Source organism: Ixodes scapularis, unplaced genomic scaffold (genome assembly GCF_016920785.2).
Source record: "Ixodes scapularis isolate PalLabHiFi unplaced genomic scaffold, ASM1692078v2 PGA_scaffold9__187_contigs__length_104089568, whole genome shotgun sequence".
Lineage (NCBI taxonomy): Eukaryota > Metazoa > Arthropoda > Arachnida > Ixodida > Ixodidae > Ixodes > Ixodes scapularis.
In genome coordinates, this window is record NW_024609884.1 from 73,143,079 (window position 1) to 73,161,222 (window position 18,144).

The following is an 18,144-nucleotide window of genomic DNA, read 5'->3' on the forward strand; positions in this document are numbered from 1 at the left end:
GTTGGTTATAAATCGAGTCGCGGAAGCAAGCCAACCGCTCATGCACGCTCGTGACCAATCATTAACCGCTTTCGACCGGAACGCCCCGGTACCGTTTGGGTGCCGCAGCCGGACGCGTCATGAAATAGTCGGCCAGAATTCTCCGAATGAGGCAAGCAAAACAAAAATAGACTGCTCTTAATTTTTTCAATTTCACAGCAGAAATTATTTACAGCTCCCTGACCTCGTTTGTTGGTTCTCTTTAGTTCCCCTACGCAATATTGTCACGAATGACGAGGTGACGAAGCAAAAAAATAACCGAGGAAACTAAAACGTTTATTGGGGCGAACTTGTGCCGAAAACAAAAAGGAAAGAGAAGATAACAATAGAGCGTGGCGGGCGTCGAAGTCGGCGTAACAGCAGGATCGAACGCTGGGGCGAGACTGACTCCGGCTCGTCACGCGGAGCACCTTTTGTACCCGCGTGTGTTTCTGGAACGTTCGGCCTAGAACGTTGGGCTAGTAGAACATTCGTATCTCGATCAGACGAAAAGGTTGTCGAACTTACGAGAACGCCAAGTAGAAAGATAAGTAAGAAAATAGATTCCGCTCCCTGGAATCGAACCCCGATCCTCCGCGCGATAGCCAAGCACGCTAACCACTCGGCCTCGCACGTACACGCTCGGCGATGCGTGTGGTTAGAAGGATTCAAAACCCAAGTCGTTTCACAACCCGCCCCCCCCCCCCCCCCCCCCCCCCGGCTAGAATTTGGGCGGCAACTTTTTTGGTTGACTGTGTTCGATTCAAAATGTGGGTACAGAGAGCGACATGGTTGCACGAACACGCGATTGCCGCGTTTGCCCGCTTTTTTCTCGCAAATGAGGTGCGCTTGCCACCCGCTTAGGTCGTAAGCTGTGGCGCCTAACGCTAACCTAAAGAAGGAGAACGCGAATAAGCCATGATGTATTTGTGTCAACTGTGCACGGAGTGCACCATGCCCTGAAAATGGTGTCATTGTTTCACTTACCTTAGGGTAAGATAACCGAAGACCTCGTCAAGACAGAGGCACGAAAACAAGGTGAAGATGTCGCTAGAAATCAAGCAAGCCCCTCGGTAAGACGTATTGCCCAATTTTTCTTTAAACATATTATATACACGAGGGCTGTTGTTTGTTTTACGTAACTGGGTAAAAAAAAAAAGCTATAACATTTTTTTTAATATACATAGAATGTAGATACATACTCCAGCTAAACATTTCTAAAACCCAAGACGGAGGCCACAAAGAGGGGGCAAGCACAAGACATCTCAAGAGACGAATTGTGTTTGTCCCCGCTTTGTAGCCTCCATCTTGTGTTTTAGAAATGTTTAACTTTAACCAGCTTGCTTGCCTTATTACGTTATCTTCACATACTCGTGCTACTTTTTCATATAATTACCGCACATATTTAGGTAGTTATTATGACGTGACAGAAGTGTTTGGATGCCCTCTCCAAAGGAAAGGGCATAGTCATTCCATCACAAGTTGAACAAGACCAGCAGTCGTCACAGGCATTCTTCCCAGACCCTCATCCTAAGAACTTCTGCTCACCCTTCCCGAAGCTTTATGCAGTTTCCTCACACGCATTAAACGTCTATGGCGAGTGACGGTCTTGATGACGCTTGACGGAATGACTGAGTACCCAGGTGGTAACCTACTTTGGGGAGGATTTCCAAAAGCTTCTGTTACGTCCTAGTATCTGCCTTAATTTGCAGTAAATATGCGAAGTAGCTACTAGAGTATGTATCTCCATTCTCTGTATATTCAACATTTTCATCACTCCTCTTATTTTTTTTTACCCAGTCAGTCAGAAATTGAGAAAGAAAACATCCCTCGTATAGACCGACACGCGGGCTTGACGTCACGGAGCTGCGGCGGCGTTGCGATCGCGCCGGAGCCGGGGGGTGTAGGCAAAAGCGCGCACGTTTCGCATGGGCGTCATAGCATTTCAGCATGCCGCGAAGCTGTGTTGCCGTTAATTGCGCCAAAATGTACAAGAAAAGCAGCAGAGTGAGTTTCCACAAGTTCCCGGCAGACTCTGGAAGGCATAGAAGGTGGATAATATCCGTGGATCGAAAAGTATGGTCGCCTCGCGCGAACGACCGTTTGTGCGGCAAACACTTTCTTGAAGGCAAGTGCGGCTTCCATTTCAATCTCCGTCCCGAGGCTTGCTTATGTGCAGGGAAACCGTTGTCTGATCGAGACCACCCGGATTTTGTTCCCATGGTGTTTGCGCACAAAGCACCGGCCAAGCGCTCGTCGGAGGCTCGTTACGCCCGTGATATACCCAGCAGAAGGGGAACGGCGACAGAACGGCAGTGTTGTAGGCGTTACCGAAAAAAAGTAACGAAATACATTACTCGTTACTTGCAAATAAAAGGTACGCGTTACTGAGCTACGTTACCTAAAAATAAAAGGAACGCGTTACCGCTACCGATATAAAGTAACGCACGTTACTTCTGATTCTGCGTTACTTTTTTAAATTATGATTTAACACGTTTTACGGTTTTGTCGATACAGGTAATATATCAAGAAACATTGTGTTCCTGCAGAAAATGAACATAATTACTTTATCTCTTTCTACGGTTTCACCTAAATACTTACGAGAAAAAACGCACAGAAAATCGTGGCTTGACGCCTAAAACACGTAAAAAATTGAAGTGTAATTTCTTTAAGATTTAGGAAGTAGTAATGAGTAACGTAACTACGTTACTTTAAATGGTAACACAAGTACGTCACCCCTTACTGTGTCGAAAACGTAACGAGTGGGTTACTACGTTACTGAAAAAAGTAACGCGTTACCAACAACGCCGTTACTTGTAACCTGTTACCGCTAAGACTGCAGAACGGACAAAGCGTTACTGCTTGTCATGCCTTGTGGTCATGAGGGCAGGGAAAATATCATACCTTGACTTGAAGGCGCTGTGTGTATTTAATCAATTAATGAATACACAAACTTCCGCGGACCCACAGGCTGCTGATCCCGCCGGCAGTGCGGAAATCAACTCGAAGTAATCGTAGACCTCGAGAGACGTGTACGCCTGCACCGTGTCGGCCGTGAACTGGCTTGGCGAAAAAACAAAATAAACGACGACGTGAGCCATCGACGTCGGTGGCAGCAACTTTACGTCGGAAGTCCAGCAGGTCTTGTTTATACGGCGTACGGATCCTCGTAGTCAACGCCGTCCACGCACAGTTTGTTTCGATACCGCTGCCGTTCAGGCTCGGGCAAAGAGCTCAAATAGTCGGGCATAGCATACGACATACGTTGTGAGGAAATACGATGCACAAATAAAGATACAAGCGTCCCTACAACGTCAACAACGAGCGCACGCCATAGAGCGCAATGGCGAAAACACTGAGAGCGGGGCTGCTTTTGCCCACATAGCTACCGCGCATGCGCGGCCTTCCGGCCGTGTTGGTAAACAGCCGCTCCGCGTGTCGGTCTTACAATTTGTATAAAAAGAACCATGAAGGCTACACCAGGCATATCTTTCCAAGCGAGTTCTGCTGCCGGGGGGACGTAATATAGGTGGCCAATCGTCACGATAAGTTGAATAATTAACTAAAACGTGCTAATTAACTGTTTAATTAGTGAAAAGATGCATATGGCAATAAAACTAGAAACTTACTGAGCGTCTCCGAAAACCACATATCAGTAAATTAAAAAAATTAAAGCGCGTGGGAAGCGCCGTGATGCGCTAAAGTTAACTACTCGTGCAATTGTTGCAAGGCTGGTGGCGCGAAGGCGCGGATAAGATTATTACCAAGCGGAGGAATAGACCAGTGATTGTGTTTGTCTCTTTAAAAAGAAGAGATTCAGATAGTCACTTTGGGACCGCAGTCACTGATGCCTGTTTGTGTTTTTAGCAATTTAACCGGTATCGTGATTTCAACCTGTTCATTCAATTACTCACTCAGAAGTTGGACGTGAGAAACCAAGAACTCCCCAAGCAAAGCACCCCGACCAAATGTTCCGCTAATCCCTCCGGTCAGGAACTACCGGTAATTCATTTATTTTACAGCATGATCATGATGATGGCATTGTTAGGAAATTAAACTCAACAGCAGTGAAATTTTATTTAGAATATGCTGTGTCAGCCAAGATGCTCAAGCTTACTAAAAAATAATTTGCAGTTACGTAGGTTTTTATATTGTTTCAAATCATTAAGGACTGCTTTGAAAAAACATATCTTAGTGGCAAAGCAAGGACTGTCATCCGCTGACCCTGGTTAGTTTTTTTTATAGATTTACAAAAACAGCCTGGAGGGCCGAAGCATTATGGCAGGTACAGCCTATTACTATTGAATTGATTCATTGATTGAACATGTTTTATTAATAAAAAAAGAAGTAAATCGCGTACGACTCTCTCTAATCAATTGTCCACTGACATCGGAGAGAGAAGGGGGTGGGGGAATGGGGTGTGGATAGGTAGGGGGGTACCAGGAATGTCTCTATTCAAATGGAAGCCTGGATGTTTGCTGTCGCGACAAAGTCAAGAAGCGAGTCCAATATGGCTTTGCGGTGCTGCGGTGCGCCCCTCGGGTGTATCCAGTCCCGAGCTTAGGTCGCAGTTTTCGAATGGCTTCTTCCTGCGTCCGGCTGAGCTCCACACAGTCCCATAAGAGATGGGCACTTGTGGCTTGTTGTCCAGTTGCGCATCGTCTGCAAGATCCGTCGTCAGAGCGTTCCTTTTCTACATCTGTCTTAAGCTCACATCTCTCGAACTTAGCTATTGAAAAAGAACTCCTTTGTGAACCATCAACATGTAACAAATTTGTGAGGGATTTTCATTGAGCACAATCAACTTAAAAACGAGCACGTCAAAGATCCAAAGCAGAATCTGGTAATGCGTGCCAATCGGTGATTGTGAGAGAAAAAAATGAACATGTAGTTGGTTCGACAACCTTTTTTTTTTTTTTTTTCATGCAATGATGTACGCTACTTGACACATAGTTTGATCATTCCAAATATCGATTTTTGTTAATTCTCGTCAGGTGCTAGAAGATAGCATGAGCTTGAAGTGCAGGTTTTGCACCTTGAAATAGGGGTTCCCACTGCATTATCTTTTAATACTTCGTTACACTGGAATTTCTACAATTTCCCGGTTCAAAGCTTGCCGCACGGTTCTGAATTTCTTTCATGTTTCAAATACTTTTGGTGCGGGTTCTACAAAACACGCGCCTAATCAGTGTTACAAGGCAACAATAGGGTGTTTACTTTATTTTCTTTTCGAGGACTACAAGGTTACAAATAAGAGAAGGTAATGTATGCCTAGCTTTTCTAATAACCTGGCTGACATTAACATTAAAACAAAGTGTTAGACAAATGAATCCCCAGATACTTGCATCAGTACTTTGATTTAATTCGTGTTCGTCAGTGAAATAACATCTTGGGATAATATCACGTTGAATTCCAAAAGTAACGTGGGCATAAGCCTAGTTTCCAAACCTTGAACCACTCGGAGATTCTCTATAGATCAGATTGTAAAAGAAGCGGCATCGCTTGTATACCCTGCTGTATAAAACACAATCGCCTACAAAGAGCCTGAAAGACTGGGTAATGTATAATTATGTAATTGAGAAATCCGAACTAAAGGAGGTTCCAACACTGACCCCTGCGACATGCCAGAGGTCACATCGATAAAATCAGATTTTGCGCCATTTATATTGGCACATTGCTTTCTTCAAATTAAATTTTAATCCCACGGTAGACGTTTCGATCAGGGTTGAGGTAGCTTAATTTATGCAATGGCGAAGGGTCAGAAACTTTCTTCGAGGCTTTAAGAAAGAGAACAACAGTCATTTTATTCCTTTTTCGCGGCAGTTGAAACCAGACGATAAAGTTTGACAAGCTGTGTTACGCATGAGACCCGTCCTAAAATCATGCAGAGTAGAAAAACTTGTGTTCGTATCTAAATATCTGGCAACATTGCTATATATGCAAAATGTGCCCTAATATCATACAACATTAATACTTTTTATTTTTCTGAGGACCCATTTAAATTTTACTTTTTTTCTTTCGCTTTTCGCGATATCCGAGCTATATGACGTTTCATGTTGAAAATTGCTCAATCTCTTTATTTCCATATTTCAGAAGGAGAGCGCGGACTCTCGGGCATCACCTAAGCGAAATGCTTCATCCATTCGAACGAACTCAAGTGCTGGAACCCGAGTAACTAGCTCACTTTTTTCTCACTGTAATAATGAAAACGGTTATATATATACCGGGTGTTTCTGCGAAGACTTTCAAAAATCCTAAAAATTAAAGCGTCAAAAAAAAAAAAAAAACTTTCTTCGGGAACAAACTACCAGCCACGGCGGACGTCAGGAATTGCCAAAAACATAGTAATTAGCCAACTAATTAATTACAATTTGTTAATTAACTTTTTAATTAGTGGAAATAGACATGGTTCTAATTAGAAAGTTGCTGAGCGTTATCGAAAACCACTATATATATATATATATATATATATATATATATATGTGACGAAGAGCAAGAGTCGACGACCGTTTTTATGTCCGCACTGTTTAAGCATTCAGCGCGCCTCTGCCCGCGCATCCAGTTCAAGCGCACGCGGGCCTCGTCTTCCTCGGCCAACATGCTGAAAGACGATGAAGGGGACATCGTGAAGTATAGACGTCACAATATATATATATATATATATATATATATATATATATATATATATATATATATTATATAATCTTCTGCAGTTTTGACCAGTTTACCAACCTAAGAACATGCCAATTAGGGACCATGAGTAAAGTGAGTGCATTTCAATCGGACCTAACATTCACTGACGGGAGCTGCAATGTTTTTAATTTCGGTTAATGACCTGGTAAACTTTCCCCTTTTCTTTCACTTCTATTTTTTCTACTCAACTATTAGCGTACATAATTGTTCTCAATCTTGTTCTTCTTAAAGGTTGAAGTCCTGGATGCAAACTCGGAGCGTCTGGTGGAATGTTTCGACTCAAAATGTGGCGGCCAAGGATTTATAGACCAGGCAGAGGTCCTGTTCAAATGTCCAGTCTGCAATCGCTTCAACTGCGTGGAGTGCAAGGCCATCCACGAGTCGCTCACCTGCAACGAATACAAACAGAAGAAAAGAGAGCCCAGTGGTCCTATAATAGAAGCAGCTGCCGCGGCTGTGGTCAGTATATTCACCTTAATTATTGTTTTAGCAGATCACTCCTTTGTTTCAGCATTCGATAATGAAGCTCGATGACGACACACGATAAGATAGCGGGAAGGCTTTAACGCAGTAGAATCGATGCTCACAAAAAACGTTTTACTGTGTCACCTGCTATGTTTTTATATTAACTCCGATAATATTGTTTATGTCGCTTACTAAGGGAATCACAATGAATACAGGTACGTATACCTCTGCCTAAATTTCCCATCGCAAACTATTTACTGGAGGACAACTTTCTGTTGCATTTCGGAAGTAAAGCGTGCGCATGCACAGCATTGATCAGCTATCAAAGTGCACGGGTGCCCTAGTGTTGTCTTCAGTGCATTTGGAAAGCTGCCCCCGAGTACCATATGTTCCTATTTGTAAATGACATCTTTGTATAATCGTCCTATTTATGTATTTGTAGCACGGTCGGCGTGGTAAAATGTGATTGAAAAGTCCGCATTATGTTTATTGCGATAGCAATATATGCGCAAGCGAGAGCAAGCCTCAATATTTTTGTCAACGAATTCAACGAGAAGAATCCCCGTGGCAAATATCCGCAGTTAAGGTCCATACTTAAAAAAAAAAGAATGCATATGAGCCGAAAAAAAAAATGTAAAAAAAAAAAAACAACGAAAATTGCGATTTTTACACTAGAAAATTTTGTATCTGTCTGTGCAAGCGTCGGAAGGCGCGTTTATTGCTGTTTCGTGCTTTTCGCACAATTATTTTCAAGCTGGAAGGGGTTTTCCCGCGCGCGCTATCTGAACTTCGATTTTCGTATTTCAGTGTTCACAAAATGGCATCCCCGCGTGCAATATCAACAGGACGCGCCATACACACAAACGTTTGAAATGGCACCAATCAGCCCTTTATAAGGGCCTCTGGCGGGTGTCATTCTCAACGTTCGTGTAGACTGTTAAAGGGATACTGAACCAAGGAATTTAGTGTCCATAATAAGTGGCGCACGTTCTTTCCACGAGCCAGCAGCCGCCGGTGTGCGCGGGCACACACAACAAAAATGGCGTCAAAGACCTCTGTTCGCGGTTAAGACGACAGTGAAATGTATGGGCTTCGGGCAAAAGGAGAATAAAGACAAGTTTTTCATCTACACAGTGGTGTCTGGTGGAAACGGTAAGCGATTAATTGGTCTAACAAGCACGTAGCTTTCACTTGTAGAGATGAAAAGCCTGTCTTTATTCTCTTTTGGCCCGAAGCCTATGCATTTCACTGTCCTCTTAAGCGCGAATAGAGGTCTTGTCATTTTCGTTGCGTGTGCTCGCGCACACCGGCGGCTGCTGGCTCATGGAAAGAACGTGCACCACTTATTATGGGCACTAAATTCTTTGTTTCAGTGTCCCTTTAAGATAGCGGTTTAGGTGAGTTGGTTTTTCACATCTCCGGTGTTACAGAAAATTGCGTATTGGCTTTGGCACGCTGTAACATCGGAGGTCCATGTGGGATTTATAGCTTTCTGGCCGGTGGTGCCTCGCCACCCTTCACATAGGTGCTATTTACTGGATGCCATATTTGAGGTGACTGCTCGCAACGCATGCGTGGGATGAGTTCTTATAATCTCCCAAAAAAGATAGTCTTGATGGTGTGCATTGTGCGTGTTGGAAGCGTTGTGGAATTTTGCCGTCAGCACGTGCTCAGCAGCGTCAGCGAGCTCGACTATGCCCGCCCGTGAATATGTTCTATCATTGCCTCCTCTATACTCAGAAAGCCTGGCAGTTCGACGACGGAGCCATAGAGTTCCCGGTCGCAGATTCGAAGCGCGTGGATCTGGTAGCAGAGAGCATTTCTCGGGGAACCTAAAGCCCCTTCATGTTTCAAAAGTAGTGCAAGGTGCGTCGATGCACGAGGCACGTGCAACATGCAGCCCTTGGGAAGATCATGGCGGCACAGCGCAGCATGAGCTGATTTCAGACGCCATGTTATTCCCAGAAGTGGCGCGGCACGTGTCTCGAGCATTTCCACGACAATGAATGGCGCCACTTTTCCCAGGATAGACGTTAGGGGAACCTAGAGTGCCCTCATACATGCGCGCTTTTGCTTGGGTGGTGGCATCTCGGCCATTTTTCCGTCCAATCGTTTTTTTTAAATGCATTTTAAAGTGCTCGCAATCTAGAGTCACTCAGCTGAAGCGCGTAGCTTTGGCTAGTGTTCTAGAGGTGGTTGTAGTGGCAAGAGCGGCGGCCGCTTTGTGAAGATTTTGCGCGTAGACGACACCATGGCGCTGCTGTTCTGTGCCCTAGGAGCGCGCCCCCGTCAGCCCCATCATCAGCGGTGTTCGGCGCTTACAACTGTGGTTTGACTGGAGCTTTTCGCGGTGCGAAACAACTGCTAATGTAGTTCTGTATACTCTGTTTCACCTTATGATGTACCGCAGGAAAGGTTACAAGCGCGAGCTCTTTGCTCTGGGGCACATCTCGGCGGCACACGCGCTCGTGAAATAAGAGCAGCTGTCAACGCTATGAGCTCGCGCTTCTAGCCTTCGCTGCGGTACAACATAAGGTGAAACGAAGTATAGTAAATTGTAGTTCTGCCTTTGGACCAATGCCTCTAGAGTGTGTGCTATCCTCTACTTGAAATATTCCCGTGTTTTGAGGGAGATTATTCAATTAATATCAACTTCCCCCCAGTACTGACACATCGTTCAGCAACGCTATCACTTGGGCTGCAGGCTTAATAGCTGCGAAAGAAGTTCTACGGTGATACATTTCGGAGAAGCGTACCGCGTCACCCTCGTCGTCTTCTTCGTTCATCGCACACGTGCCATTAACTCTCCTAGGGAACACAACTCCAGCGCCACTCGCAGTATCTACATCGACCGCCTTCACGCGCTTCATTGCAAGCGGGCGCCGCTCTTGCCACTACTAGAGTGCCTTCATACACACGCGCGCTTTTGCTTGAGTGGTGACATCTCGGCCATTTTTCCGCCCAATCGTTCGTTCTATGCATTTTGAAGTGCGCGCAATCCGGTGTCACTCAGCACGAGCGCGTAGCTTTGGCTAATTCATAGTCGCCATTTTACCGCCCAAGTCACGCACCAAGTGCGCGAGAGCGTCACGCGCTGGCGCATTCAGGGCAACAATGGATGTCTTCACCCTGAGACAAACAGACATGTAGGCACCCTAGCCACTACACCCTCTAGAACACTGTACTTTGGCTAATGCATAGACGCCATTTTATCGCCCAAGTAACGCGCCGAGTGCGCGAGAGTGACACTCGGCGCTGGCACATTCAGGGAAACAATGGATGTCTTCACCCTCAGACAGACAGACATGTAGACACCCTATGGGAAGCTAGGCTTTGTCGGTATAGAGGAGGTTATGGTACTACCTATAATCGCCTCCCTCTTCCCCTGTCACAATTGGAGAACTTGATCAAGACGTCTTGGCGTATTCACGTTGTCAAATTCATCTTCTCACTCACTCTGTTTTCATCATTCGTGCGTATGGCGATGGCACGTGCATTGCTCGCTTTGAAGATGAAAATTAGAGCCATTCTTTAAACGTCGTTGTCGCTGCTTGCATGAGTAAAGTATAAAACGCATGTAAACGATTCAGCGAGCGACGAGACAAGCGACGGCAACCCGCTACGCTGTCGCTCGGCCAATCGCGCGACGAGGCAAACCGCATGAAAACGACGGGAGCAAGCGACCAAGACGATGAGCGACGTTTTCTAGAAATCCAACAACCGAGCGACCCGACGAGCGACAGTGAGAGCTCGTCACTGCCGCCATCACTCGCCTCGTTCGTTAACTTGCTTACTTGCGGTTCAGCGTTAATAATCGTATGTGTATACCTTTCCCTGAAGGGTTCTTCAGCCCGGAACTCACCCCTTGCTGATTTTGCGGCGCTGTTGGTCCATAACCTTTTCACTTGCATGTCCCAATCATGATGAGGATGGATTGTGCGGTTTTGGGAGATCACTGTTGGATACCATTGTCTCCACTCGAGTATATCCTCCTTCTCGATTAGGAAAGACTTGCGATTCATTTTCAATGCCTCAACAGACGATAGAAGGTATTTAGACTCGAAGCACTGCGGCAGCACGTCGTCTTCTCTGGGGGCAGCGGCGACCTTCTCCAGTAATAGGACTTCGCCTCGACAGAAGTTGTGCATGCAGGTTCTCACGGACATCGGCGTGAATGCGTCGTAGCTATCCATACTCATCCGTTTAACTCCACTCTTCGGCCGCTTCTTCGATGGTGTTTTCATAACTTCGTTGTCAATTAAACAGGGGAACACGAGCGCCTGTCGCACTGGAAGTGAGATTAACAACTTCTTCTACGTCTTTTTCTCGGTACTCCATTGAGTTAAGCCTTTAGAGCGACGCTGTCGGTTCTGAGGGGGATCGGTGGATTTATACTTTCGGCTTCCGAGCACTACAGCCGCGAGCACTACAGCTGCAGAACCATGAGCTCCTTAGGAGCGTCGATAGCGGCCCTTGCCGGCCGCGGTTTATCTGCTTCTTAGCTAACTCTTGTTATTGTATCGTTCTGCCTCCACTGCCATCCGGAACCATTGAGCACAACTCTCTGCTGCTGCACGGCTACATGAGTGCCCGCCCATACAAGATAGGTGATCTCAGGGCCGAGATGGAACGTTTCGGTGTGATTGAGAACATCGAGGCTCTCGGCGCCTGTCAAATGAATCCTCTCTGGATGGTGACCTTCAAGACGGAGGAAGCCAAGCTGCGCCTGCTCGAAGACAAGGAACGGGGGTTCAAGGGCAAGGGTTGCATCGTCGTGGAGCAGGAGAACGCTAACGTCCGTATGAAGCTGAATTTGTTCCTCTTCCGCATATCGGGCGAAACCGTCAGGAAGGCCCTCGAGCCATTTGGGAAGGTCCAGGAATGGACGCGTGAAAAGTGGAAGGCTGAAGGATTCACCGGCGTCAGTCGACGACCAGGCTAGTACGGTTAAGCTTAAAGGAGTGCGTCACTCTAGAACACCTCCCTCACCAGTTCAGAATTGCTGGTGGCAACGTTCTGGTCGTGGTTCCGGGACGTGATCCTTTGTGTCTACACCGCAAAGGTACGGGACGCATTTGACTAGAGTGTCGTGTACCGCGATGCGAAGAGTGCCATAGCTTTGGACACGAGCTGGACAACTGTGTCCGGACTTACGCGGCTGAAACGCAGGAAGTGGTGACGGACGGAGACGGTGAACGAGGAAGAGGAAGAGGAGGCTGTTCGGGACTAGAGTGAGGTTTCCTCCACAGCCGGTGCGAAATAGGTGTGTTGTAAGTCTTTGTTCTTTGATGCGCAGGCAGTACCCCTGCGCATCGAAGAATAAAGGCCTGCAGCAGATTGTCTCGTCGGGCCATATGATCTGGCTCGACAGGGCAGTTTCTCTCGCATGTTTTTTTTAAGCACACCAGAGGGGAACATCTTCGGGTGGCAGATCCGACAGCGTCGCTCTAAATGCTGATCTCTATTGAGCGAATGCGACGAATAACTGACGAGCTTCGCCCAACGGAACGCTTCTTTTGTGCGCGACTTTAGCAGCCACTGTGCTGATGCCGCGCGCCGAGCAAAATCTGCCAGGTAAAATTCGTCGATTTTCCGCAGGATATTCGCTCCATGGAATCCAGTCTTAACAGTTAAAGCCGCCATTTTGGTAAGCTGTTCTTGGTGCCGTGTGCCACCAAAGTCGAGCTTACCAAAATGGTTAAAGAAATGCTGAGAGCAAGTAAACTTTTGCTTAGAAAGGCTAGGGAAGTAATCACTTTTGTTTTGTTTCTAGGCTAAAGGTGGCGCAAGCTAGCGCCTCTTATAAGGGGTACAGCCGATCCATCCATCCAGATCTGTACGGTACTCATTACAATGAAATTACTTGTAATCGATTACTTTTTTGGAGTACTTTTGTAATGATTTGAATATATTTGTTAGGAAGTAATCACACAGGTAATCTGATTACTTTTGAAATACTAAAATTACTTGTAACCGTTACTATTTTCACATAGTTATTATAATGTACACTAGAGATTCAACTGGCGCTAGTGTCTATGCGACTTCCGGGAGGCAAATTGAAGCACACAGCACCCAGTCTACTTTTGCGGTGTTCCTGTGCATTTGTATGGGAATGCGCGCGTGCGTTTTGTCTCTTCTCCGGAAATTAATATAGAACATTATTTTTATTTGGGTCGTACCGAGTAGTATGTGCCTTTATTAACATTGTAAAAAGTGTAATTGCTTTAGTTAGCGCCTTTTTCCTCATCAGTTTACGATGTTTAACTTCGCTATATTTCAGGCCCAAACCTAGGTTCCAACTTCCATAGGAGGTGTGTAAAAACAAGTGACGATTCTAAGCAAACTAGCGATCGAAAAGAATGTAGAGTGCATTCAAGGTTCACGAGCATTCCGGTGGCGCTTATATATTGCCAATATGCCCGTCCTGTCACTATATAGAAATGACCCCGTCTTGAATCTTTACGAGCGGTTAAAAACATTAAAAACAGGAAAAAAAAAGTCCGTGAGCTATGAAAGGTGTCTTTCTTTGTTATTCTCTCTGTCGGGAAGCTTTTATCCGGCACTTCTTCTCGAGCGTGCTAGTGATGTTTTGAACGTAAAACAAGCAATTTCGCACAGAGCGAGAAAAAAAAAAGTAGTTATTACTTACTGAAGTTCGGACTATATTACGTGGGTTTAAATTTATTTTGATCGTACATGCACAGGCAGTTAGTGATCCAGTGTTACTGCGTAGTTCTTGCCGTCTCTCTTGGTGTTCCAAATGTCCTTCGTTCGTTTGGCATTTATATCCCCCATGCTGGAAAGCGTTTACGCCGTGTTCGCGCTAACAGTGTCCAACAGTGCACATAAATACATGTACGAGGACATTTAAGCACCGATTTTAATCCGATTAATTTGAAAGAAAACACCGTAACTGACCAGTTATTTCGTCTGCCTGACCGAGAAATATTCCAAGCTACCTGAACGTACGAATTATTCGATATATGTGCTATTGCTCTTATAACCGAGCGCAGGGAGAAAATGCACTCGCTTTTTCCAGTACAAATGAATTGCCGGAAGTCAATTTCCGACTGGCTGCCGTCTGCCTCAGTTTGACACAGCACACTAGCGCGAGTTGAACCTTTATCGTACATTATAACAACATTATAATAACAATTTTCCCCACTTCTTTTTAATGGCGCCCTGTCTTTCTACAAGTGTCCCACAAAGGAATGCTCGAACAAGGTCTCCGACAGAAGGATGATTTACCAAAAATTGTGGTTTAAGACGATAAGTAGTTTATATTTAGGCGATTCTACTCAAATAAGGATGAACGACGACGACGACGACGAGGTTAGCATCCTGTCCTGATACCTGCTCCTGATCTGAATTAATCTAAGTACTCTGCAGTTTGTTCTATTAGCCTGTTTTATAACGCTAATACGAACAGAAAAGGCCGGCAGTCCTCTAGGGTGGATTTTGGATGGCCTAGCCATCTGCCTTCAACCCAGTGAGGCATGTCCATGCCTGTTCCGCTGGGCGACCTTCCGCCTGTTCTATCTCCTGCGCTTCTGACCAATGATGTTCTGGGGAACGGACCGCCTGTCTCACAAGACAGTGCCCAGCCCACTCCAATCAATGCGACGATCCCGATCAACGGACGTCCCAGCATACCTTCAGCGCTGCCTCATGAAGAGCAATCAAGCGATATGCCGTACCAGGAGGTCACCTCAGGTAAACGGAAACGTTGCAGAGACATCGACACGAAGTCGAAGCCGACCACCGGTCTCGTCGTCCTGTTTACCCCAGCCGATCCGACAGTGAGCGTCGAATCCATCAACTCACTGCGCCTCTCGGACACCTTCCAGGAACTGGCGCCTTCCTGCATTATTGAGGTGCGTCCAAACAAGTGGAAAAACGTGATTGCCCTTGACACCCGAAACGGTCAGACCACGCAATTACTCTTGAAGTTGACCACCCTTTGCGGTATAAAAGTACCAGCTTTTGAGCCAAGGGGGAAGAGCTCCAGTGTCGGTGTTATTCACGACGTTGATCCAGAACATACTGACGCTGTGCTACTTGCGTCTATGCGCTCAAACGCGCCCATAAAGGAGGTGCGCCGTCTTGGCAAGTCGCACACCGTATTGAATTTCAATCACCGTATTGAATTCGGTTGAATTTCAATTCGTATTGAATTTCAATCACCGACGCTGCCAGGACATGCCTATGTTGAATTGGTCCGACACCAAGTCACTCTGCATGTCAACAGCCCTCTGCAGTGCAAGAAATGTGGTCATTTTGGCCACGTGTCTGCGTAGTGCAAGCGAGAGGTACAATGTCTCCGGTGCGCAAAGCCACACCCAACTGACAAATGTGACGCCCCCATTTCGTGCTGCATTAACTGTAAGAAATCCCACAAAACAACGTCAATGCGTTGCTCCCAGTGGCAGAAACAGCGAAGTATCTGCCGCTATAGTTGCGAGAATAACATCCCCTTTGCTGAAGCTCGAGCTGAGGTCAACAAGAGTCACGGAAGCAAGGCTAATGTATCTAAGCAAACCCTGCAAGAAGACCCAGCAGCAACTGGGGACCTTGCCTCCTCGGACAAGCCACGGCATCCGAGACGTTTCAGACGTCGCTCGTCAGACCACCGACAACCATCATCGCAAGATCCTGCTGGAGAGAAGGTGAGCTCCATGGAAACAGAGAGGCCTACCAACGATGTCTGTTCTGTGTCGGCCCCGGCTCTGGTATCAATTCCAAAACTAAACCTTCCACACACCTACGCCGAGGCACTACGCAGTGAACCTAGGCTGCCTACAGCTGCTACTGCCTCTGCTCAAATACCTCTAGCTCCTGAAACATCACATTGCAGAACAGCTTCTGAAGGTCCACGCAGTACAACGCTGTCCACCTTGATTCGCCTTGCGATTTCCACAGCACGGGAATTTATTTCCATCATGACGTTCCCAGGGGCGCGTACACTGCTGCAAATTCTCTCCTTCATTGAGCCACTTGTCGACAGCATTCTAAAATGAACCCAACTTATATATTTATTTTCCTAATAACAATTCAACATTTATCTTCATACACGTACAGCGTGGCAACACAGGTAAAGAATAAAGCCAAGCCGATCGTACCTACAGTTCTACAGTGGAACGCTCGTGGCCTTCGAACACGTCTCCCTGACCTCAGACAGCATCTCTTCCTGAATCCTTTTGACGTTCTTGCCATACAAGAGCCATTAACGCAACCTGGGGACTTTAGACTTTCACCATACGTGATTTACAGCAGTGCGCCGGCGCTAGTAAATGGACGAAGCCGAGCGCTACTGCTGGTGAAAGCTGGACTCTCGCATAACCACGTCGATCTCTCTGCGTTTTCCTCACACAGCGCAGAATACGTGGCCGCCACGATTCGCGTTCGTGGGGTGGAGTTCACAGTGGTGTCTGTGTACGTGGCTCTGGGTTCCACAGCCGACTGGGACGCAAGAATCTTGAGGGGCATAGCCCGTCAATGTCCCGGTAGACTTTTATTTTGCGGGGACTTCAACGCCCACAATACCACATGGGGTGACAATCGGACCACACCAAGGGGGTCAGCACTTGAGGAGGTTACCACCTCCCTTGGCCTGGAGGCCCTTAACGACGGCTCTGAAACATTTGTCCGTCAGGGTGTCCACGGCAGTGTTCTAGATCTGACCTTCGCACCACGGGACATTGCAGCCTCTTGGACAGTAATGGCAGACACGTGGGGGAGCGATCATGTCCCAATCATGGTAGTATCACCTCATACGAGAACCAGGAAGTACAAGAAGTACGAAGTTACACACTGGGATCTATTCCGCCAACATCTCAGCAAAGCCCTGGAACATGGACCAATGAACGATCTTGGCACAGCAATCACGAACGCCCTCAGCCTATCAACGAGAACAGTCAATTTGCCAATCCAAAGGCCTGCACCGGATTTGGAATACCTCAACTTGCGCGCTGCTCGCAGGAGAGCCCAGCGGAAAGCTCGCCGAACGAACATTGCAGCTGACTGGCAGCACCACCGGAAGATTGACGCGAAATTTCGCCGACATACGACACGACTTCAACGTAAGCAATGGAACCAGCTATGCGCCTCTTTCGCATCCCCACGAGGCCTCACTAAAGCGTGGAAAATAGCCAGAGCACTCTCTGCGGAAAAAGTGCCGACACACCCTACTGCTGGACTCGCCATTTCTCTAGAGCTAACACTAGAGGCGACTGCAGAGCTCCTTGCCGACGAATTTTCTAGAAATATCCCGTCACCTGCGGGGTATCGTCCCTTCACCATCTCACCCCCGGATGGCCCTCCTCCTATTTATTTTGACACGGATTTTACAGTTGACGAGCTGAAGGCAGCCCTTGTGCAATGCACGCGCCGCAGTGCTCCAGGACCAGACGGTGTCACGTATCAAGCCCTACGCAACATCGACGAGTGTCGTTACCCTAATCTTCTTCAGACGTTCAATCACGTGTGGCAAACTTCAGAGATTCCCGATGCCTGGAAGCTCTCGCACGTGATACCAATACCCAAGTCTGGCAAACCGCTCACGTCACCCGAGTCGTATAGACCAATTTCACTGACCAGCTGCGTTGGAAAGCTTCTCGAAAGGCTAGTCCTCGGGCGCCTAAATTGGCATCTGGACGCAACACAGGCTCTACCTGGTCAACTTTCTGGATTCAGAAGACACCGCTGCACAGCGGATGCTATCTGCAATATTGTATCTGCACTGGAAGAGGCCCGCGCGACCCGCCAAGTGATGTACTGCGTGTTTTTGGACATACGCAAAGCATTTGATGCTTTACCTCATGACACAATTCTTCACCAACTCAGCAATTTTGGAATATCAGGCCGGGCTTATAACTACATCCGCGCCTTCCTTCAAAACCGATCATTTGTCGTCAGGGTCCCCAATGCCACGAGTACCCCAAGACATGTCACACAGGGAGTACCGCAGGG

The 18,144-nt window shown here is 46.8% G+C and overlaps 1 protein-coding gene across 2 annotated transcripts in view; it reads left to right on the forward strand.

Annotated features, from left to right (window-relative positions):
* LOC8036456 overlaps positions 1-18,144 on the forward strand; it is a 68,581-nt gene that overhangs the window by 15,862 nt on the left and 34,575 nt on the right. Inside the window, exons 3-6 of one of the 2 annotated variants that reach the window (XM_040206787.2) lie at positions 1,011-1,091; positions 3,937-4,020; positions 6,112-6,189; positions 6,943-7,170. In XM_040206787.2, coding sequence (XP_040062721.2) covers positions 1,011-1,091; positions 3,937-4,020; positions 6,112-6,189; positions 6,943-7,170 — 471 coding nt within the window. The remainder of the gene's footprint in view (positions 1-1,010; positions 1,092-3,936; positions 4,021-6,111; positions 6,190-6,942; positions 7,171-18,144) is intronic. The other variant, XM_040206789.2, reaches the window with a different exon arrangement.